This window comes from Mya arenaria, chromosome 3, assembly GCF_026914265.1.
Source record: "Mya arenaria isolate MELC-2E11 chromosome 3, ASM2691426v1".
In the NCBI taxonomy this organism is placed as follows: Eukaryota; Metazoa; Mollusca; class Bivalvia; order Myida; family Myidae; genus Mya; species Mya arenaria.
Window position 1 is genome coordinate 63,300,225 of NC_069124.1, and position 25,276 is coordinate 63,325,500.

Here is a 25,276-nt window from a genome sequence, read left to right on the forward strand (position 1 = left end):
TATAGTATACATAAGTATAAAATTATTTATTGAAATTAGTCGAACTAGCATGATTTGTGTACACCTTAAGTGCAGTTTTGCTTGAATTGCCATCAAATCTATTGCCTTTTAATTTATGAAAGCACAGTTGGGAGCTTACAACAGCAGATCTCTTACTTATGTTTCTATCGAAATTGTATTCATAATTTGTATTTATAATAACTTCTTTTCAAAGAATTGACTCATTGAAGATTTTTGTTTAAATTGGAGTCTTCAAGTAACTAATTCTTCGACCATGAAATTCCTACTGGGGATTTTTTATAGCTCGATATTTTATTGTATAAATTGAACTTTTTGTAGAGAGGATTGATTTTAGATGCATGTAAATGTATTCATGATTTGGCTATATACAAATCCACGGTTTCAGGTAAACAGATTTGCGCAAAATACATTTCCTGAAAAGGTTTTTTTTCTTTGATATGATTAATTTATTATATTTGTTTTCATGAGGGTAATTCAAAACATGTAATAAAACACTCTTGGACTTGAATATTGCTTCCACTGGTGAACATCATTAGTAATAACTACATGAAAATTGTTTCGCCTTTGAAAAAAAATCTACTTCAGTGGCGAAAGGTCCTGTTAATTGTTGAATCGTTAGCTTTGGTCGGCTACGCGGTTCTAGAAATGGATTCTGAGTTGCAAGACTAGACGAATGCCAAGGGAAACGGGCAACATGAACACTTCGTACGCAGACGAGCGCATATGTAAAAATGAAGAAGACAACGTGTCTATGCTTGTGTTGTACACAATGCATATCAAAACATTTATCAGCGCAGTATGGATTTTATATTTATTGAATCCGTATATTTGAAACATTCTGATTTAAGAGTATCTGGTTGGTGTCTTTACTGTCTGTTATGAAAATGTGTCAGTTTCCGCTTGATCATTAACTTAAAATGCAGATTAAACATCATCCTTGAATGTTGTCATATACTAAATATAAAAAGGCATATGATTATTATGTTTATTTTTACCTTATTGTTTATAGAGTTAATACAAATTTGAGTTCACATATTACAAAAAGGCTGAATATATTTATATAGTTCCCCTTAATTATAATGTCTGACCAATTTTCTGGTTTTCTCTTTATTCTTAAACATAAGTTTTTGTGTCTACAAGGCGTAATCTAATTCAATACAGACCTAGTCATAATATGGTCACAATAATCTAGCTGTTTTCTTTGACCGCTTATTTGATTATGTGAAATGAAATAAATTGTCGTTTGTTCAGGCAGATCGAGCTACAATATTTTACGAGACCAATTTGCTTGTCCAATTACATGGTTACATGAACACAATAGAAATGTCTAGAAACGATCTATTTGATATTCGGAGAGCTTCTGTATTTATATAATAATTATCCGTTGATTCTATTTTTATGTTTTTGAAGAAAACTGGTAGTTCGTATCTATTTCGCTGTCATGGACGTTTGGTCTATCAATTATCTATTGATCAAGAATTTGCAAAATAATTCACAAGACAGCTAATAATAATTAACATTTTAAATGTCTTCATAGTATTGTATACTATTGAGTTTTATATGCACTATAATTAAATATGCTTAAAAACGCAAAAAAAATGTGTTCTGTTGTTAAAACGGTTGTACTCCTTCGAAAATGAATCAAAGATCATATGCACTATAATGGGCTTGATATAAAATTCGCATTTTTATATAATTGTATTTGTCGACTGGTATGACACATTTTCTAATTAGAAGGCATTTCTCATTACAGCTTAGTGTTATGACACAAAATAAGTCGTTGGAAAATACAACAGTCTAGCTAGAAGTTCATGTAGAACGTAAAATGTAATGTCATATAATAGATCACCATTAAAATTGATTGATCAGGCAACATCTATAAAACAAATTATAAACTCTTCATATAATAAAGTAAGAATACTTTTAAGTTCATGTTTTAAAATTTGATTATACATTCATTCAGCCTTCAAATATGCTTGAAGAGTCAAACTTCAAATAAGACAAGATAGACTAAGTAAGACAGTTAATCCAATGAGAAAGTCTTGGCATAATAAGATTTACTTTTAACACTAAATAACTGCAAAATGAGTATCCAATTCAAAGTTTAATTGTCAACAACAATAGTGAGTAATAAATACGAAGACCTAAACGAGGCATAAACAAGGTTTCTTTTAGGACGCAATTGCAACAATACATAACAAGTCACTCTGGTTCTTATTCAACACACTTAAAGTATTTATGCAACTACGATAAGAAGTAACATGTTTTGTCTTTACATTATTATTCAGGTCAGGACGGCTATGGGGTACAGCAAAGCCAGTATCTTTTGGATATGGCCCAAATATCACGAAAATACTAAGGTCAAATCTCAATATCAACTAATTTGTCCATATAACAGCATGACATTATTCAAAACTTCTGATGTCTTTACTGTTATTAAATGTGAATAATGCTGATAAACATGTTCAATTTTTGCTCTAGAACTGCTTATCTTCAGAATATTGAGACAATACTTGAATTTAGATAATCATTGAGAAAATGTCCATTTAAAAACAGAAATACATAATCAAATGAGTCATGCTTTGCGGTTCTATGGTAAAAAGAGTTGAGATTGTAATTAAGATTGAGAATTGACTTAAGTGTCCTTGTGATATTGGGGCATGGTTTCAACAATAGGTCACAGTTCATCTGATTCCTCCTTCCCGTTCACCTTCTCATACCCAGTAGACACGTGGCTGACTCCAGTTCTGGCAGAGCTGTAGTGGTAGTAGGAGGGCATTTCATGTCTGGCCCTGACTCCGTCTGAACACCGAGTGCATCTAAATGCGGCCTTAAACCCATTCCGAAAGTTCTTGTTCATGAAACAGTATGTTATTGGATTACAGCACGATGATATATAGGATAGAAGAAAAATTAAAGTGTGGCTTAGATTTGATATGTGTAAGGTCGCGTGTTCTATGTCCATTGTAATCCAGGTCTGGACAAGATACAATGGCGCCCAGCATATGAAAAATTCTAACACTACAGCAAACAGCATTTTAATGACTCTTTTTTTAGCAGCTCTGCTTTTTTCGTTATTCGTTTGACGTACTCCTCTAGCGTTGAACCTCATTTTAGTCGCTGATTTTCTAGATTTGTTTGTATTTTCATTCTCACTAGAATTAATACTTCTCCCAAAGCCATCCTTCGAAGTGCTTATTTGAGTCTCGGTTTTGAATATTTGGCCATGGCCATTCTGATCTTCTGAAAATATATAAATATTTATGCAAAAAGCTACAGAAACATGCTCAGTAGCAAAACGTTTAAACATAAACCCGGTTTAGTGGCAATGGGCAAACGCCAAAGATATAGAACACAAAATCACAAACAAGAAACATAGAACAGCACAAAATTCTACAAACAGCACAGTGCATACATACTATATATATATATATATATATATATATATATATATATATATATATGGTATGTTTATCAAGAATTGTTAAGTACCGCTTTAAGTCATCATTTATCAGCACTTCTCATTGTTGCGTAATAACTTGTACGTATATACCGTATGTATGATTCAGGTAGAAATTACATTAAATAGTATTTCCGAACACAAAGAGAAATGTTAATACTTCATTGGATTGTGGCTTTTAACCTTATTTTGAGTTTAAAGGTAAATATTGAACCAGATGCGAGTGATCAAAGAGTGCTCCAACTAGAATGAATGTAAATCATTATGTATCATTAATTCTTACATTCAAGCATAGGTGACAATATGGTAAACAATACTGTTGGATTTAATAATATGGCGTCTGTATAATTTCAAGCAATTAGTTCGACAATAAAAAATGTTGTTTTGATTTAAAAGTATGTTAAGTATTGTCTTACCCATTTCCCGCTTATCCATTTTCAAGCCACTCCAGAGAGTGTTAGCAATTTGGCCGTAGGAGATCGACATAATTATGATTGGGATGACGAGAAGCACCAGGTCCAGGAAAATAGTGTAGGCCTTCTGCCATCCGGGGTCATTCCAAAACTCCCGGCATATCGTTTGGCCAGAGGGCCGTTCCAAATGACGTGTGAATACGGCAATCGGAATGCTCACAATAAACGCTACAAACCAGCAGACGACAATGGTCTTGTAAGAGTGTTTCAGCGTCTGCCAACTTCGTGAGTGTAGCGGGCGGCAGATGGCGAAGTAGCGCTCCAAAGATATGGCTACCAATGTGAAACAGCTCACACTCACGGACACGGCTGAAAACAGAAATTGTTTTGATATTAGTTTCTTGAATATTATGTGTTGAATATGTCATGTAGGAAGCATTTAGATTTAACAGATGAATGGCAAATCAATTTGGATTTATGCTTATGTGTGTTTGTATTACTAATTTTCCAGGGCCCATCGAAGTACACATCCAAATGTGGAATGCACTACTGAATATTTATGGCAAGAATATTGAAGCGATGTATGTGGTGGGATGATATTAAAATATTTCACTCCTAAACGACCCCAGGAAACACTGTCCTCTTGAACAAGTTGTCAGCTAGTCTTCGAAATCTCATTAAGGGGTGAATTATTTGACAAGTGCAATATTTCCGAGAAATATCAATTATTCTTCCTTCTATTAGAACAACTCTGACATAAATGATTGAAAGTTCCTGGGTTTCTGACTAATAACAATGTGACCAATGTTTTGAATCTCGGCAGTTTGGAATACAAATTTGGGCGTAATTAATCTGGCTTTACCCTCGAGATTGTCAATATTACTTTCTAAGTAATAACTGGTCAAGGAAATTGTACCGTAAGAACCGGCATTCGAAACCTTTCTCAATGTATATATGAAAACAGGAATAGGTTTATGTGGTGAATATTTCTCATACCCGGGTTAAAAAATTAATTATATACGTAACAAATTATACAAGGTCATTTCTATTCTATATGAAACCAGAAAGCGTGTGCTGTGTAGCTGTAAAAAACGTACGTAAGCGACAGGGAAGAAACCTAGCCTTCCAGCAGAGATTTTTAAATATAATAGTAGTGAATGTCAGTTTCATGTTCCTTTGAATAGTGTGATAGTTCTCATTAAACATTTATCAATTTTATCAAAAATGACTCACTTGAGTAGTCAAATCAGTTTATATTCTATAGTTTCCAACATTAAATTGTATTACTAAGTAGGAGCTCAACTAAATTAAAAAATATTATATTTATTTTGCATGATATCAAAGATTCAAATTTAGTCGTCATAATTTCTTTAAGTATCAAAGTTCATTTTACTAGTTCATTTCAGCGCGATTGTGAAGGCAGATAGAGCTGACATGAAACACTCTCCAATCCATTTGTATGGTGGTAAAGAGGACTGGTGTCATTTTTGAGCGAGAGCACGACCCATTGGTTGAGAGGCGGATACCCTTATCACATTCACCTACTTAATTAAGTACAGAACCGTATCATTATTTGCATGGAATCATAAATGTAGTTATTTTAAACTTACAATATTAACATGTCTAATGAAGTATTTATGACAAAATTCGTAATTATTATTCACAGAAGACTTTTTAGGCTGGTTTCAATGACATTCATGATATAAGGTGCATCACAAAGACAATAAATATTCCCCTATGATGTTATCACGTGTTGCGTATTATTTCCCGCATCATCACAGCCATTACATGTACAAGTTTGTTTGACACAATCGTCATACAACACATGCGCTATTGTTTTTGCCTAGAAAACAAATAATATCAGACATCATACAAGCATCGTTGTTTTCGTCAGATTTGCAATTCAAATTTAGGATTCATTGTAGTGTAATAAAGACCTTTGAATAAAAAAATCGCTAATAGATTTGTTTATGTAAGCAAATCATAAATGTACATTTGTTTTGATCATGGAAGTCAAATGAGTCAAACATGATAATGATTTAAAGCTGGAATGTGTAAGCATCAACCTATAGTGTGCGACCTTAACAACTGCATTACATTGGTAATACAACAGACGTACAAATGCTTTTCTGAAAAACATATTCTTAAGATCTGTTTTTGTAAGCACAATGAATATATCACACTGTAAATTTATTTGTATGAAATTCAGGAATGTTATTTATTCAATTATTTTTCGCCGAAAAAAATAACCATTTTATCATAAGCAGTGAAAAATGTAGTCAGTGAAAAATGTATGATATCCTATCAAATAATCATATGGTAAAAAAATAGTATTAAATCGGTTAAGGAAACGTTATAGAAACGTGCTATCTATAGAGTAGGCATTTCTGTTGATGCAGCATGTCAACACACTGGATACCAGTTGCCAACATCATGAGTTCGGTTAAAATCACTAAATGCGCATGTACTGGGCCTCTTGTCTCAGCTGGCCGTTTTATTGTAAGAGTGTTTCTTTCAAACACTGGTGCCAGAAATGGTGTTTATTTCTACTCCTCGACCTCACATGTTCAATAAATGGGCTGATGTTTATACAACTTACCTTTATTAAGTTAACGAATACTTAAGTATATTAAACAAAACTATCTTATAACTACATAGTCCGGCAGCCAAATAGGATATTTTGGCTGAACCTTGCATCGGAGTGTATAGAAAATGTTTTTAGTTTTTTAAGTAGTTTAGACCCCTAGTTAAAGAATCCGTTTGATGGCCTCACACCACCCTTGGGGAAATCGAGATATTCAAGATGGCTTCCAAGATGGCCGCCAAATTTTACCAAAATCAACAATTGACTAGTAATTTTGTATTAATGCATTTATTCCTGTGCAATATTATACCACTATGTATTTTTATTGCAAACCGATCAATTCCTAAATATTTCATATCATAATAAGGCCATCATGGCGTCTTAAATGGCCGCCAAAACAAAGAAAATTGACAATTCAGTTAGGTTTTGTTTCAAATACCATCAATTGTTATACACATGTATCTCGTTTTTACATTAACACAAATTATCACAAATGACATTATATAATTACATATTAACCAAGATGGCGTCCAATATGGCCGCCAAAATAAGCATTATTAACACAGACTAAATGAAACGAGCAGAACCGTTTACATATATGTATAAAGAACATTTTATTTATTCCAATTTACTGAAGAACTACTGAGAGAAACATTTATAAGTGGAATTATAGACAGCATGGGTGACCTCGAGCTGTTATCTAGAACATGAAAGCTATGGATAACTGTGTTATAAAACCATTGCTGATCATAATGCTTCACATCATAGCTGGAAAAGAAACTGACTATGGTCTTCATTTGGTAGCTATTAAATCTATGATCCCCTACTTCTTTGCAGCAGGACACGTGGTATTGTCGCTCCTATTTACGATCTATGAAGTAAATGCCCTGGCCTCAATTTCTCGAAACTTCTTAAGCTTAACAGGCTTAAGTAGCTTATTTCAATAAGGCAAAGAACATTCTTAAATAAGAATTTGATTAATGAAAAATGGTTTATTGTGATTATCATAATGATATTTTCCATATAAAGCATAAAAACTCTTAAAGAAGTAAATATTACACAAATTATTGAAAGACAAAAATAGCGAGCTTAGCTAAATCCTGTTATAAGAGACTTAAGAAGTTTCGAGAAATTGGGGCCTGGTTCATGTAGGGAAATATTTCGGAAAGGGGAGCATGTGATGCGTCACATTATTTGAGTTTGGAACAGCAATTCGAGTGATATGTTCATTGAGACAACATTTATGAGATACTGTTATGGAAAACAAGGCATTATTGGTTAACATTGAAATCCGACACACCCAAGATATGGTCGCTTGGTTTACACAATTGTAGCAGGTCGGAGACAGATATCTCAAGCCTTACAAATAGTTAACAAGTTAAGCCATCTTATGATAAACCCAAAGAGGAAATGAAGGCAAGAATATTTAGTGACTGCAACAAACATATATCACTGCAGAGAGCGATATATGACTGTATAAATCCATTGGACCCGTCGAATTACCCTGATGAAATCATCAACTTAGTTACAGGTCAGATAGCACCAGAAACTGTAAATGTTGATCAAGCTGTTGAAATTGGAATCGAACAAATGAAGGTATTTGAAAATGGTTGGTCAGGAAGTTTCAATGTCAAGATAAGTCGCAAGATCAGGTGCCGTATTCACTAATGTCTTGAGTCTGAGTTTGAGACTCAGGCTCAAAAAACTGAATTCTTATATGTTTGAACATATCTATGATATAACTAATTTTGACAAAAGATGTGTGTCTGATTGTAGAACAGATTATTTGTAACAGATATAACACTTTTGACAATATATACTCATGCAATAGCATTTTTATAACAACATTAAATGTTTGCTTTTCTGAGCCTAAGTCTCTAACTCAGACTCAGGACGTAAGTGAATACGGGCCAAGAACACACGCTGAAACAAGAAAGGGTATACGAGCTGGTAATACGAAGGTCTTTGAGACAGAATTTATTTTTCACAAGAGTGATCGGCCTTCAAGCGAGCTCACGTGACTCTGATGTAAAAGGTTGCTGACCTATGAGTTGTCCCATGTTCCAACAGCATATTTTGAATGTGACTTACCAAATCCAAATATGTGCTAAAAACGTAATTGCAAATTCAGGTGTCAGCACGTTCTGCAACAAATCAAGTAACATCGATGATTATAGACGGCTACTTATCTTCGCCAGATGCAGGCAATACAACACAGAAACTGAAACACGGGAAAACAGAGGATCACATACGTAGCGCGTACATCAGTTGTCAACTGCAGTGGAAATTCCTCCTCAGAAAGAGATCATGTCGGTAGCAACATTTCATTCCCTCGACATTTGAGTGCTTATTGTTTATTGGAGATGAAGATTCGATTCACCAATTGAAAGTACACCAACTGTAATAATTACGCATCATGATATGCGCAACACACATAAAGAAGCTGACAACATTGTTTCCCATCAAATTGTTGGTATAGCAAAGGAAAACGATGGAGGATTTTAGTAATTTCAGACGATACCGATGTTTTGTACTTTTTCTTCACCATTACCTGGAACAAAATATCACAAACAAAATTATTATGGAATCACCTGTGAAAGACAGATTAATGATTGATATAACAGCCACTGTCAACAGATACTAACGTATAGTTCCAGATTTACTTGCAGCACACGCACTATCAGTATCAGATACTACTACTTGCTGATACGTCATAGGTACAGGCATATAGTATTGAAGGTACTGAAATCAAAGCAAGTATCACTCGTGTGTGTTTGAGATGAATCATCTGACTTCTCGATTTTGCAATGTTACAGCATGGCAGTTGTTGACGACGACATGTCACAGGCTCTACAGAAGGTATTGAGTTCTAAGGTTAGGAAAGTGGCATCGTGTGCACCAAAGCTTGCTTCCCTACCCCCAACAACAGAGGCATTTAATGACAATGTCAGGCGAGCACATTTTCAACCATGTGTTTGGAATTGTGCAGTTAAATCAGACCAACCAGACCTGGACCCGTTTGAATATGATGTGGAAAAAGGACACGCGATCTTTGGTCCCAATAATGTTACCAAAACAAATTTCAGTGGCCTCATGTGATGTGCTTAAAATAATAAAGTGTTCATGTGGGTCAAATACTCAATGCAACACTCTTGCTGCCGTTGCAACAATGGGCATATGTCATATTCAATATTTAGTTAATGTCAAGCCGATAAGAAAATTGCTACAATGAGCAAACAAAACGAGTATATAAATCTTTGAATTAACAAACTAACTTCACTATTTAAGTTAGAACGGATGTAGTAATTGTTCTAAATCTATCAATACATACCATAAACTACACTGTTATTTTAAATAAAGAAAAATGCTATTGTTTTTATACATTTGTAAACGGTTGTGCTCGTTTTATTTAGTCTGTGTTAGTTTATGCTTAATTTGGCGGCCATATTGGTTGATATTTGTCTTTATAATGTCATTTGTGATACCCATATTGCATAAATACATTGTAATGTTAAAACGAGATGCATTTGTATAAGAAAATGATGGAAATGCAATAAAACCTCACTCAATTGTAAATTATTTTAGTTTGGTGGCCATTTAAGACGCCATGATAGCCTTATTATGATATGAAATATTTTAGAACTGTTTAGAACTGAAGTGAAGAATCACTTGGACCTTGTGCTTGTTGATATTTGGCTTATTTTTTGTAAATATTTGACTTTTCTAACGCATGCAAAATGAGTTCGTTTCTTAAGTAAACTAACCGACCAAATCTTCATAAACGGTTACCAGCTAAAGATTTAGACAATAGCTAAGTGATATGTTTTTGAGTTCCTATTTTTTAGTTTTGTCTGTACAAGATGTTTGGTTAGTAACAGGTTTTATGGCTTAATCTAGATTAGATATGCGAGGCATTTCCTGTTTTAGCTCAGGAGTATGAAGCATTTGAAATAAACACATACCAGATCATAATTTTCCAGACCAACAATAAAATTAAATAAATGAAATGGATTCGAAGACATTAATGTGTCGAATAATAATTAGCGCCACTGCTTTGAGAGATTCCGGGAATGTTCGTTTAATTTTGCAATTTTGCGTGCGCATTACTTGTAGTAAAACAACTTATATTTTTACAGAAATAAAACCCTAGCAGAAACTGAAAAACTAGGAATAACATCGCTGTTATTTTTCCAGAAGGGGGGATGGGTTATTATATTAAATCGAATAAGTTTTTACAAGAGTATGTTTGATAATAGGGAAAACGATTTTTAAGTAATTGGCTTTGCTTTGCAAAAACATTTGTCTCCTAACATGATGCACATTTCAGTTTTATAGAGAAAGACTTTTCACATTTCAAAAGAATATGAATCAAAAACTGTCTTTATAATTATGAATGTCATATTGTCAAAAACCTTAATCTATTCGTCTGATCAAAAAGAAATTATATTGTTTGTAGGTCATGCTGTTTTAATAGCATTTCTTTACGTAATGGAAAATGTCTTTTAATTGTCTGTTAAATATCTGTGATATTTGGCATAGAGCTTTATTTGTTTGCTGGGGTACATTTTACGTTTTATTCCGCCTAATGACATATACATATATATGCTTCATCTATCAAAACAGGCAAATCAAAAAGTGTAAGTAGCTCAAAACGTTAAAAGGGACTATAGCAATATTATAAACTGCAAAGTAAGATGTACAGTCGTCAAATTGTATGCTATATTTCTATATAACTAGCCAGAGACCATTTAGAAAAATGCAATTATTAAAACCATATGTTCCTGTGCGTTCACGCATATTGTTCTTACGAAAGCCATTATAATCAAGTAAATGACAATATCTTAATGAAACAGAAACAACATACTGACGTATAGTATCAGAATCTCAACCAGAAATGAACGTTTTGTGTGGCATTACCGGCAGATGTGGGCTCAGGTATGAAATGTTAAATATTTGAAATGCTATCATATAAACCTTTAATTAGAATTGTAGGTGAAACTGACGAGTCTTTCTTGACAGGTACACGTGAGGTCAATTATTTTTCCCAGCATTTCTTGGATAACAATTACGAAGCAGTAATGAGAAGATAATAAGTATATGTACCCTCTTGGTTGCTATTGAAAATGTAGTGTAGAAATTATATCATTTAACACGTATTGCTCTTGGTCTGGAAAATCAACATTTCTTATGGAAATGTTTCATAACATTCTGTAATCACATGTTAATATGTGTGTATGTATCAATCATGCTACTTTCGTTATAGTATTATAAATGAAATCGTGATAACTAAATTAATCAAAGTTTTGTCTGAAATGTTTTTGTCTAAACATACGGATATAGGATGCCTTCAGAAAAAACTGTCCTATCTCAAGGCTACAACACTTCTTGCAATTGCAGGAAAATCATTCGGGAACATGTTTATGTTTGGCGTTTATATTAGTATTGAATTATACTAAGAATACGTTTGCATACTGTTAACATAAAACAAACGAATTTAATTTGTCTGTTTGTTGTTGTTTTTCTTGACAAAAAAAAACAAACACAAACAAAAATGTTGCTTGTCTTTTTAAAAAAAATGTTTAACCGATGGTGGCAATAATTTTACATTATTCTCTTACGCAGTTTATTATAGAAAATATAGAAACCGTTCCTAGGAGGTCTGGAATATGTTGGCATTTATTATGCATTTATTTAAAAACACGTAACTGGGGATTTGCCAATCAGCTACATTTTTAAATTATGTGGTTCACGATCACTTTAACGTTAGAAATTCCTACAACCATAAAACATCGTAAAAATAGAATTACCATTCGATGAAAAACATTGACATCTATATGTTAAATAAGAAGCAAATTTTCGTTATGCATGCATGTTCAGAAAAAAGTTATCTCCAAGGGAACTAGTCATAAGGTAAACGTATACTGAAGAAGCTGGTGACTGGTTCCCGTCCGCGCGTAGAGCTGAAGAGCGCATTTCGGGTCCGGTCGGTGTGCATACGCAAAAATACCTCCGAATATCCGTGAGTCAATAAACTGTATTCTTGGCAGAGTTATTAAAGAAAGTTGCGAAAATGCAACTAGTTTGTGCTTGTTGAGCTATTGCACCTTGGAGATAACTTTCGTCTTAACATGCATGCGAGATATGCAGTGGTATTATTGAAATGAAAAAATCTTCTAGACCTGAGCTCGTATCCGTACATATGTTTCCCATTCGAAATCTGCTTATCTTCATAACTTGCGAATGATAAAGATTGTATGAAACATTAAGATCTTTAATATGTCAGAATATACGACCCAACGTGGATAATTTCTTTATTATGTGTATCATAGAGTACAACGACACATTTTTTTTTATAATTATCAGACAAAAAAATCACCGAATCGCTCGAATCAGATAGCTCGACTGGTTAAACTGCGGTCTAAATACCAGGTAACTGTGGTATTTATAAGAACTTATAGATTATAAAGTGGTCATTTATTGTGAAATGGAGTTCTTTAAAATGATGACATGCTCCCTTATGCTCAACTTCAATCAATTAATTGAAAATGAATGAAGGAGATGTAAACCAACATTGCAGTTAGTAAACAAGTTATAAAATGTACATTAAAAGGAATTTACTGCAGAGCGTTACAACGTTCTTTGAGTGCCAAGCTGAGATTTAGGGTCAACTTTTTTTCTTTTCTTTGACAATTGTTCAAAAGAACAATTCCCGTCGGTTTTTGCGGAATTATGTTTGAAACATGCAACTATTTTTTGTTCGTCCACGGCCTATGTTCAGACAATGAAAACGTGCCAAAATAAATCCAGCAAAAATATAAAAAGAGTTCATTTCCCTGGAGACACAGACAGTGGTAGAGAAAGCATATACCATCATGAAGGATTGGTATATCCCAACCCTACTTTCGGATTTTTAAGGGAATTTGGTAAACATAGTTTCTTTAAAAATAACATGCACTCACTATCTTCCACTCCAATCAAATATAATTGACATAATATTATACTATAAACATTAGATTAACAAAAACATATATACATATTCTGTTCATGCTGATCAAGTATATGTAAAGGAGACTGTCTTACGTTTTACTTGCAATTCAGACTAGTGATTTAAATTCACAACACTTTCATTATCAACTGAGAACATTTGGCAAAAAAGCTTATACCATCTCAAGTCAATATTCAAGTTAGTTAATAAACGACAAGTTAAGCACATGCATTGGTAATAACAATTTCACTTGAGTTCTTCATTTGATAGATACTTGAAATCCTGATTGCAGTCGGTACAGTGTACTCGCACGTATGCCGCATATATCACGTGCTTTTCTCATAATGATCTATCCTAGTGTTTGATAATCACATTTTAATGTCAATACTTAGTTCTTCTCTAATGTTCAATATAAACTATTAATTTGATTAGACTACAAATGTTCGCATGCCAAGTCATTTCCTATAATATTTGCATGTGAACAAGCATTGTTCCATGTCAACAGAAATATAAAATGTTCAGCAACATATCAGCAAACTTCTAATGAAGGGAGTTTGTAATTATTTTAAGTATTTAAAATCATTTAACGACATTAGGTTAGGATAGCATCATATAAGCTGTTAAAATCTATTTGCTATTTGCGTTCAATCTATTCGTCAATTCAAAATCCAATATTATAGTTGTCGTGTGTCTGTATCTTTGCTCAAGAAATTTTAGTTGCATTGTTTTGTCAATTACATTGACAAATAGTTACAGGTATGCTGTCTCAATGTATTTCCTACACAAGCCTATTAGATTTTTATGAACAACATTTCGAATTCAACAATTAGACATAGAACAAAGTATATATGTATGTTAACTTTATCAGTACAGCATGTTTCACAGTAAGTACGTTTGCGGTTACCCCCTTTGATTTGTATAGCATGTGTCTCACATATGTACGTGTGTGGTTATTTCTTACAAAATATTGTTCGTGAGAATGTCGAAGATATATTTTCACTATTGATTTAAACAACAATATTCAATCGGGCCTACTTATTTGTTCTCCTTTTGTTTCGTTAACACCTGTTTTGTCCAAAGGCGAGTCAATTATTGTTCAACTATACAAGGTTTCAGACAGACTTTGGCAGATGGTGTGTGTAGAATTCCCTTGTATCTTGGAAGTGTCAGAACTGTTAATTCAACTCAATACATTCATTGGCAGTTGCTGTCTGTACACGAGCGTTGAATACGTTATACTTAATAAGTTTATTTGAATTATCTTGTTTTATACCTCATTGCTTTTAAGCTACTGCTGGCTCCGATGAGGCTGTTCTGTTGAATGATGCACGTATTGATAGAAGTTTGGGCAAGTGTGAGATTAATCGTTTGAAAATCGCTAAAGACCAAAGTTAGTTCTTACTTAGTTTTACTGAACGTGAAACTAAAATGTGTATTATATATTCCTATATAGCATAAATCAAAAAGTTCCTATTGGCTTATAACGAAGTCGTTTATTATCACTCAATTAACTTACTGTGTTTCACAAAGCGGAGATTCATTTTTCTACATTCTTTGTCATGTGTAAGAAACATGTGCTTCTTGTTAAGTATTGACTATCGTCTTGATTCTGAGTTTGAGACTCAACTGTAAATCTCAATTTCAATTTAAAATTGTTAATCAAAGAGCAATTAATGATGAAAAATGCCATCGTGTATTCAAAAACAAATTTTACAATAATTTTCACACCTTTTGTCAAAATCTGTTTTATTAGATAACACATGCTATCAAAAAATATGAAATCCGACTTGACATTATGTTAGTGAATACATGCCTAAATATTTCAAAATTTGCAAAAGACTCATTTACGTACCAAATCTTGTATTTAGACCATTTTGAAAAATGTTCAGTTATGATAAACGATTTCATTTTTTTTTAAATTGCCTTGATGTTTCACTTTGAAGCATAATCGTATATAACGATTTGTAGTTTTCCAACACAACCCCTGTTATTGTTTCCTATTCGCATATTCCCACTGAAAACTATCCTTATCAATCGTGTGTTTCGCATGACATGTTCTTGTTTGTCAGCTCGACCGATGGCCGGTGAATGTCAAACGAGCAAAGAGAATCAAAGATGTATCTCATGACAGATCGTCCGATTCATTTGAATACACAATGATCTTTGGCGTGAATTGTCTGAAGCATCATTACGCAACAGGGAATACTTCGTGAAATATAGGCAGATGAATAAATAGGTAACCAAATGTGTTTTGCACTGGATTTGAAGTAAATGATGTACAAGGTCATGCGCATGCATTTCACTAGAATTGTAGCAGTAATCGTAAGGCATACATGTATCGACTACACATTGATAAGAATATCAGACGTAAGACGGTTATGAGGCGATTTTAAACTGCTTTGAAATAAAAGATAATGGGTCTGAACAATTGTGTGGCTTTCCAACGTAAGTCTTGTTTGGTTTTTGCCAATCACCATTCTATTTGGATTAAACTATATTCATACATGTCATTAACCAGATCCGATGAAGTGAGTCATAGCTATATTTACGGATTATTTATTTTGTAAGCTGACCTTCGATGCAAATGTCATGATAATGCATTTGTAACCAACCTTTTACATGGTGATGCATGCAGTTTTCAATCTTAACATTAACTTTATTTACCTTGACATTTACTAAGTTGCATTTACACCGTGTGTGATGGTGTCTAATAAAGCAAAGGGAAGCGAATGTGGACAATCCAGCAGCCACATATAACAGAAAGGTATTCTTTATAATTTCATGAAACTTGCAAACAATATTACGAGGAAGCCGATGCCGATTCTGATCTTAAGCACAAATACGAATAAAAAATGATAACTAGTTTTTCAGGACATTTTCCTAAATCATTCTGATCGGAACAATAATACAATGAAAAATACAGTGACAAGCCCAGCAGTCAAAAATTCAAAGATAATCAAGTTGTACCTAGTAGAATGACAAAAGTAACAACCCCGCACAATACATCAGAATGCCGGAGGAAACAATACCCTAAAGCCAATTATCTGCCAGACACATAGACATCTGAGACAAAATAAGTGTCTGTACTTTTGATATAATTTTTATATATATATATATTGCAGTAATACTCGGTTGTCTTTCGTGCAGAATATAAAAGCAATTTTGTGTAGACAATTCACAAATAATCAAACTATTTTTATATCATAATACTGTACAAGAAAAACTGCAGGGACAAACCTAGCAGTAAAACATTAAACAGTCAAATTGTTCAACAAATTGTTCTCGTCGTTTACCTGAACTGTCGTGGACATTCTATTAAAGATCGCTTACAGCGATATGTTAAATCTCACGTGCAATCAGTGAAATAACATGCCGTATTTGAAAGAGAGAGTGTAATTAGTATGTTTGGCACTCAATAATATCTGTTCTAGCGTAACAAAAAAGTGTCGGACCAATTTATGAGGGCATTCAGTCTTTTTTAACATGTGTTTGTTTCTACGTTTGTAGAAAAAAAACAACGAAAGTAATAATGTGAAAACTGATAAACGAAGCAATATGCTTTATTTGTAAGTGAAACTGCTTAAGTTTGAGCGTGACAACTACGAGTGGAAAATCGTATAATAAAGTTGATAACAAAAACCGTCTACTGTCGCCAGAAAATACCTTTCAATTGTGTTTTAATACTAGTACTAGTTACTATTATTAGCTATTCGGTATATGTACCAATTATTTCCAATAGTTAGAAGTATTAACAACAAAAAAGGAAGCAAAATAAACAGTCGATGGCATGGTTAAAAGTTTAAACGCCACGGACGCTTTACAATGTGCGTGTTTCATTTCAAAGAGCAAACTTAATTCGCATTTTAAGAATGAAGTTATCTGTTACTGCCAGAAAATAGTATTGTACATGTTTTGTGTTTGAATCATTGACAACTTGGCTTGTACCTGTAGATTTACATTGTATTTTTAATACAACTCTTTTGCTTAACCTAAACATTTCGTTAACGAAGAAAGAAACAATTATATCTGTATATATGTGTTGTGTACATTTATCTTCTTTTTAAAAATCATACCGCCTTGGTAATTACGGCAGAGCTACCTTATTGAATAATTCATTTATGGAATTAACATGATAACTTAAGATCTTGATAGTTGAAATGAAAGATAATATAATTTATGAATTTCGTTCATTGTGTTAATTTATTATGCTAATTAGGTAACCAAACAGCATCAAGCTAGAAATCATGTATCTTGTTCTAAACAATCAGATAGCCGAGCTAGGTTTGTGTCAATGCATTAGATTACATCTTCGCTATTTTTCAAAATTATTAAGCCTGGGAGCCACGCTTGAAATTTTACATTTTGATCATCACCATCCTTCTCAACCACCATCCTCATTTGTTATATGTTCCATCCTCTTGCACTTTGTAGTTTTGTATTTTTATGTATTTTTGTTTGAACCTTATTCTATCAAATATTTTTATTGTTATGCTTAAGTTTTTTGGGACGTACCTGTAATAATGTTTGGGTTTTTTGGACGGCCAAGATATGCAAATATGTTTTTTTTATTCTGTTGTTTTCGTTTTTTCCATTTAATGGCATATTATAATAAATGCCAAGTAATCAGTTGACATCCAAAGTGTCGATGTACACCATGTTTACATACAAGAAAAACTTTAAACTTTATTTTAGTCGTTGTAAGCCAATCACATACATAGGGAAATAACGATAAATTGCAGAGCAACCAATTTCGGAATAAAATAATTTCTTCTGATAGTCTTACATTTACCATTGATAGCCGGTATTGATGCAACTAATGATTAGGCTGGATAACAATCCCCTTGTGACATTGATATTCAACAAAGACAGGAAATGTGCATTGCAAATGTATCGAAAAAAAATACAGTTAGCATGGTCGACAGTATGGTAAAATCTAGTTAAAACCCAGTAAAACGTGCCCAAAGAGAAGTGTTATTATTGATGCAATGAAAACATTGCATTTTTAAACACATTCAAAACGAACTAATTATTTCTTTTAGTATGTGGTAAAAATGAAAATATGATGTGTTCCTCATTTCATCCCACAAGCTGAGTTTTTCAACAAGAACAATGTCAAACGGTTTAGATATCATGCAAATATATACTATCATTCATAAAATTCCCATTATCTTCCCCACTATTACATATATTACATCTTGATATGGGGACTTTAAGTGTGCTTTTAGTAGAGAACACATAATAGTGTGAAGATCTTGGCCTTAACGAGGCCCATCTGTTTACATCATACGTAAATCATTTAATGGAAGTTGATACAAATATTATGGTCATTTGATAACGATGACTCGTTTCACGCGTTAATTTATGTTCCATGCTTTGTTAAAATGTAGTTAACTATAGGACGAGTTGTGCATCTGATTGTTATTAGTCAAATACACCTTTTTACTTAAACAATATGCGATTTATAAAGGTTCTGATAAGAAACAATTCAGTTATTTAAATAATTCATGGCATGTTTTAACTGACCGCCACTCATATTTGTAACGATATTATATTGTCAATGTTTTGCATTGCTGTTTTATGACGTATGCATTTCTGTCTCGATTGATGTCTGTTAGGCATTCATCTTTGCTTTTTTAAACAACTTCATAATATTTAAATCATTTAAAATGCTGCTTGGTTTTTCTCTCTGTTGTTTGTAGTGTACTATAAGTCAGAAACAGAAACGTATTAAAGTTGCGTGCATTATACGTTTGTTTAAAGGAAAGGTCATGTTTAACCAAGGATATCTGCTCGTTTTTCTCGATTTCGTTAACCTGATCGTTGAAATATAATAAACGTTATTCCTTTTTTATTTTATTTTTAACGTTTACCATTTTGAGGTGTTAAAGGTATCTGTTGAAGGATACCCTGATGATGAAATTGTGAGACACAATCAACTGCACGTACCCCTGTTGTACATCAAACTATATTACATCAACTATTGCTTACTAAAGACAACTTTTATTGCATAAAACAACTGTTATTGACATTCCTCAATTGCGATTATCATTTGATAACGAATGGTTTCAAACTTTGTCTAACATCAAACACATTTATATGAGTATAAAGAGAATAAGAGAATAACGGGGATCTTTATCTAAGACATCGTCTTAAATATGTTATAATTGTTTGCATGAAATACTAGCATTGCATTAGCAAATACTGCTTGTTAATGCTGCTTTTCTGCTTATCTGTCATTGATTTAATCCTCATATTTTTTCAGGAATTGAGTAATGGTGCCTATAAACATGTCTGTTACAGTTTTCTATAAGAACATAATATTTCTTGATAGATAATGATGCGATTTTGTGTTCCCCGCATAGACCCAGACCACGTGGTCATACGAACAATGAGTCGCAAACAATATTCATTAAGGGACATGACATTCACATTAAAACGTCCACATTAGTTGTATGTGATATTGTTTGTCAGTTAATACACATTAAGAGGAAACATTCAGTTTACAGTATTACTCAGTACCATTGAAAAATAACATGTGTTTACATTTCGGAATGAAACGCTTCAGAAGTGTTGCTTATTGCGCACATCATTTGCTCTCGTACGCATAATTTTAAATAACAAATCGATATTTTATGAAATAAGAACCAAAGGTTTAAAAACGAAATGTGTGAATTTCTATATACTTGTGACCTCTATCACCACCTCATATGTGTATTTCAAGGTTTTAATTACAATAGTCCGAACCCTTGGAAAGTTAGCTTATTGAAAGGATTTTGAAGGGATTCTTTAAAGGTTTCGGTTTTGTGTTTAGTTAATACAGTTTATATCGACGCCGTAGGTGATAAAACAGATTGAGTCGATAATTAATTGGCGAGAAGAAAGACAACGTAAGCAGCTATTAATCCTGTCTTGGTGAAAACAAACATCATTCCATGAGGTATGAATGCCCAAGCATTGTATTCAATATTCACACTATACAAGCTAATTCGGCTTTGTAAAACAATTGTTCAGTTGTTTGAGGTATTTCTGCTACAGATTTGTATTCGCTTCTCCTTATCTGATATTATATTTACTTTCGTTTTTTACGATGTGTCGATCCTACATCATTTGTTGTTAACAAGTTTAGGTATACCATTGTTTATGCTTCACCAAAATTATTCTTGCATTTGATAATGAATATATATCCTATAGCTTATCTATTGAAATTGTATTTCTTATTTTTTATTAGATATAAAAAATCAAATGGGTTGCACATGTTTATGATAATAATCAATTTGCTCATATTGTTGCTGAATACCTAGGGAAAAAAATTACCAAGATGCAAACACATTTAATATTATTTGAAATGAAATGTCCCAACTATGTCAAGAAGATAGTAGAAAAAAACGTCCATGGATCAAATTTACTATGTATGACCAAAAGATTTAATGTGATAATTTTGTACAAGTATTCACCTTTCAAAACATCACTGTAAATAGAAAACTAGCAATGTACGTATTCAAGGCTATAGATCTAAACAACAAATGATATATTTTACGGATAAACATGATCTGTCATGATTCTTCATATAATACACAATTTTATTCAACGAGTTCAGAAAATATTTATGTGAGCGAGCCTTAAGATTATTCTAAAAAATTGTATTACAGATTCTTTTTATTTCATACTTTCCAGTACAAATATCGAACGACGTACCTGTTTCATCTGCTATAGTGACGAATCGAATATCACAAAGCAATGACTTTTACCCCGGTACATGCATAGCAGAAATGTGGTACTCGTAGCAATTTAAAACCACAGATTCATCCGATCGTTTTTACTATACTTATAAGTAAAACGCTTACTAAAATGATATCCAGTAAAAAAAATACAAAACCATTTTATTTTTAAAGTATTATACTCCTTTTAATTGTGACACTATATCCAATAAGATACCATACTATGTTTTATATGTTTATGACGTCATTTCTTGTTCAACCCCATTAAGTACCGAACGTCTTAAAAAAATCACGAAATCAAGACGAGGTATCAACATTGCCTTGTACTTACATTTTCAAATAAATCATCATCATAAGTACAATATGAGAAATAAACGTATGACCTGCTTGAACATTGTCAATAAAGCAATTAATTTTGCCAATTAAACTGTTAACAAACATGTGGAGTGAGATTTTATCTGATCAATAAGACTATAGCAGTGTTAGATTACACATGTGTAATACAGAAAAATACGTGATGACTTTATTAAAACGGGAACCAAAGTAAAATATTTGATTAAAATATCAATATTTTCTAGCTGTATTCTCATGACGCTTTCTTTTAGTGGATGTTTGTATTGTATTATTTTCTTCTATTTGTTCATAGGTGTACTTATATTTGGATGAATATTGGCTTTAAAAAAAATCTCATATATATAAAATGTGTTTGAAATAACTCTAAACTCTATACAGTAAATTCAAGAAACGCAAAAGACAACGCAGCTAAATAAAACGCTTTGTGAAAAAACAATGACTGGGAATACTCATTAAAAACTATCGGACAAAAACTGTAAAAGTCGAACCGCTATCAGTTTTATGTAAAGAGCGCTCTTAACTAATACCAATGATTAAAGTAATGTAATGGTTAATGCTTTTAATTTATTTAGATAAAATAGTTAATTGGGAAAGGCTATTGTTAGTTAAGACTTAAAGCTAGGTTACCTCAGCCACCCTAAAGAATAATTATCTTTTTTTGGACTTAATTATTTTGTATTAGTAAATTTCGATCGAAATATGCTATTGTTTTTTTTTGTTTGTTCCAAACGCTCCTCTTGAGAAAATTACACTGCAAAACCACTGTGCCTATGGAATCTATAACCTTTTGACGAAATGACGAATGATGCTACAAAACGTTTTATACATGACACATTATTTCAAATCTTGAACATCATAAAGAAATGTCAGAGTGTATTCTACTCAATTGTGTATCCGTTTATGCCACTTAAAAACATCAAAAACAGATCAAGTACTAGTATCAATTAATAACCCTAAAATATGTTTTATTTATGCATTCTCTTTTTCCAAAAGAACATTTTATTCATAACCACTATTAATGAGTTAGCTATAATGGCTCTTCTAACGTTCATAAGACAATGAGACAAGAACTGTAATATGGCAATTTGCATCTGTATGACATTGTCCTATGTCATTTGAAACAGTGAACAGCAAAACATTCATTAGTTTGTGTAGAATATCATTATTAATATATTTTCGAAAATATCGGTCAGTTTAGTTTTATGGATTTCAACGGCATGGACAATAAGCTTCTCCATGTTTGTTCTGGTCTTCAGTACCAATTCATATGTCTTACTGAGGGTGGTAATGTGTAACACAATGAACAGTTTTAATTAACCAAGACCGATGTCGTCATACTTTAGATGTAATTCCCAACCAGATGGTTCCCAACCAACTCTATGCTAGAGTAAATTTTAAATCGTTTGCATATTTCGTACAACAAAATAATTTCGTTTATGCAATTACAAGACCAATGTAGAGTTATCTTAGTAAGGACAAATGAAACCACCTAAAATGGCATGTAAAATTATGGTCCTCAAATATTTAAATGAAGACAGTTTTGTCCGAGCTTTTCTTATTAATCTATTGTTGGATCGTTCTTTCCTAAATCTGCACGTGAAAAATGTATACCAGAAATAAAAGAGACTTAGGTCCGTGTTTCTGTAATAATCTAATTAACTTCTGGTTGGGGTTTCGATCATATAGTAAAGAATACTCACTGAAACGCAACTTTTAAGTACGGAAAGATGTTTCCTTCGGTTTCGAAGAACATATGTAGCTTTTCCTATAATTCTGTTTTTTGCAGTCATTAGGGAAAACATAAAACTTTAAGAAGAAGTCTTTTTGCAGATCCCCCATCACATTGGCGTGCAGGATGCATCACTGCATTTTTTTTCTGTCAGAACATTTTACATCTAAAACAACATTTGTAGATTATTTTTTAAATATTTATTTTCGCTAACACTAATTACTTCCAACAGTGTTGACGGCCATGAAGCAGACCGCAGACGAAATGAATAAGACACTGCTACATTAATGTGTCTGGTTGTTAGACCCATCTTCAGTTAACGAAAAATAAACTTTTCCCTTCTCATACTTCTTACATAGACATCCTGCTTATAATTCGGTAACATCATTTGGTCCCTAACAATTCTCCCTTTTAAGGAGATCTATTAGTTTCAGTTATTTCCTTCACCATACATGGCATTCTGAATTGTCACACCGAACATTAAGACAGATATTATATCAACCTTTTTAAAGAATAATTTCCGGAGATTTCTAACGCTGTTTGCCGAAATGGAAACAGACGTTTTGTATGTTAAAAGCAAACTTGGAGAAATTAAATATCAGTTTTGAAAATCAATTTACAATTGGTATAAGTTATTAATTGTTTCTTCGTTTTGATGTAAATCGTTTAAAAAAGAAGAGATCGACTGACAAGATTTTTTTAATTCAAACAGGATAATAATTAGCTTCGTTTGTTTCATCGCTGCAAATATAAACATATGTCGCTTGTTTATAAACAATTCAAAACATATTTTGTGGAAACGCATATGTACTTTAATAACCAGTATAAGTAGTATGTAGTGTCTAAATCATTCTGATTACTTCTATTTGTTCAAGAGGCAGGTGAGACATTGTCCAATCAATCCTCACAACGGTCAGATCTTGCTCACCGTTTTTTGCGGCAGCCAAATATTTTCGCATTCGTTCTCACAGGGAGTGTTTCTTATCTAATGTATAACTGGTTCTATAAGGCCATATAAATGAAGTCAATTTATAACAGTTCCTGACCCTTCAAAATAGATAGTTCTGCAAGTAATTTGCCCTAAAAATACATATACTTATGGTGGTTTGTAATGAAGACGTAGGAATATTTAAATGTTATAAATGAGAAGTATTACTTAACTCTGCGATGAAAATTATTCTCATTGTTTTGTTTCATTTATCCTATTAATGTAAGGAAAGAAAAGCAACACCCAAATAAAGTGCCTGGATAAGTAACTCCTGTGCAAGCCACGTTCCTTATGCTTACGCAACGGAATATTTGATTCTTTGTAACCGCAAATGTTGAACTATTGAACAATGTTTTAAACAAGAAACATGTACAGCAATTTAATTATTATTTGCAGAAAATGAAACTGAGTGTGGTTTCGTTTGACTTTTTTATTCAATAATTCATTCGCCTAAATATATACATATACATTTTACCGGTACGTGAGATAACAGGAATATTTTTTTTCGAAATTGAAAAAAGCGCAAAATTCAGTTTCATCAACAGCCAGGCCACACCAATCACTCTGGGCTTATGGCTCATAAATTGCCGGAAGGTGACCAAATTCACTTTTAAAGTTTGTTCATACTAAAGCACTTCTTGTCAGATCCTTAGAAAATTCAGTGATACTGTTAATGAGAAAACTATCTTGTTTCTTTTGCAATATTTGCTCAAGAGCTTCGGTCCATGCAAATTCAAAACTTTCGTAGTTTCAAAAGGCGAAGACATACATTTAAACCATGATTCGATTATATCCCTAGAACAAACAGTAAGTGATTCGAGGAAACGACCTAGCAAATGCATCACAACTGTATTTCAATGTTTGTATTGATTGTTCAAGCTTTTTCGAATTATACGATAATCAACACGCGGTCAGTTTCAAGGAAAAAGATCACTTCTTTAGAAAAGAAAAACTTTAGTATTTGAATTAAGGGCATACACTCGATGTTGGTACTCGTACATTGATATATTACGCTAATAGCATT

At 32.7% G+C, this 25,276-nt stretch overlaps 1 protein-coding gene across 2 annotated transcripts in view; it reads right to left on the bottom strand.

Moving 5' to 3' along the window:
* Positions 1–2,110: 2,110 nt before the first annotated feature.
* The window catches only part of LOC128226876 (cholecystokinin receptor type A-like), a 49,533-nt gene continuing 26,367 nt past the window's right edge, over positions 2,111–25,276 (bottom strand). The window contains exons 2-3 of one of the 2 annotated variants that reach the window (XM_052936974.1): positions 3,898–4,263; positions 2,111–3,261 (exon numbers count right to left, since the gene is read on the bottom strand). In XM_052936974.1, the coding sequence (XP_052792934.1) occupies positions 2,699–3,261; positions 3,898–4,263 (929 nt within the window). In that variant the 3' untranslated portion in view covers positions 2,111–2,698. Of the gene's footprint in view, positions 3,265–3,897; positions 4,264–25,276 lie in introns of both variants that reach the window. The other variant, XM_052936973.1, reaches the window with a different exon arrangement.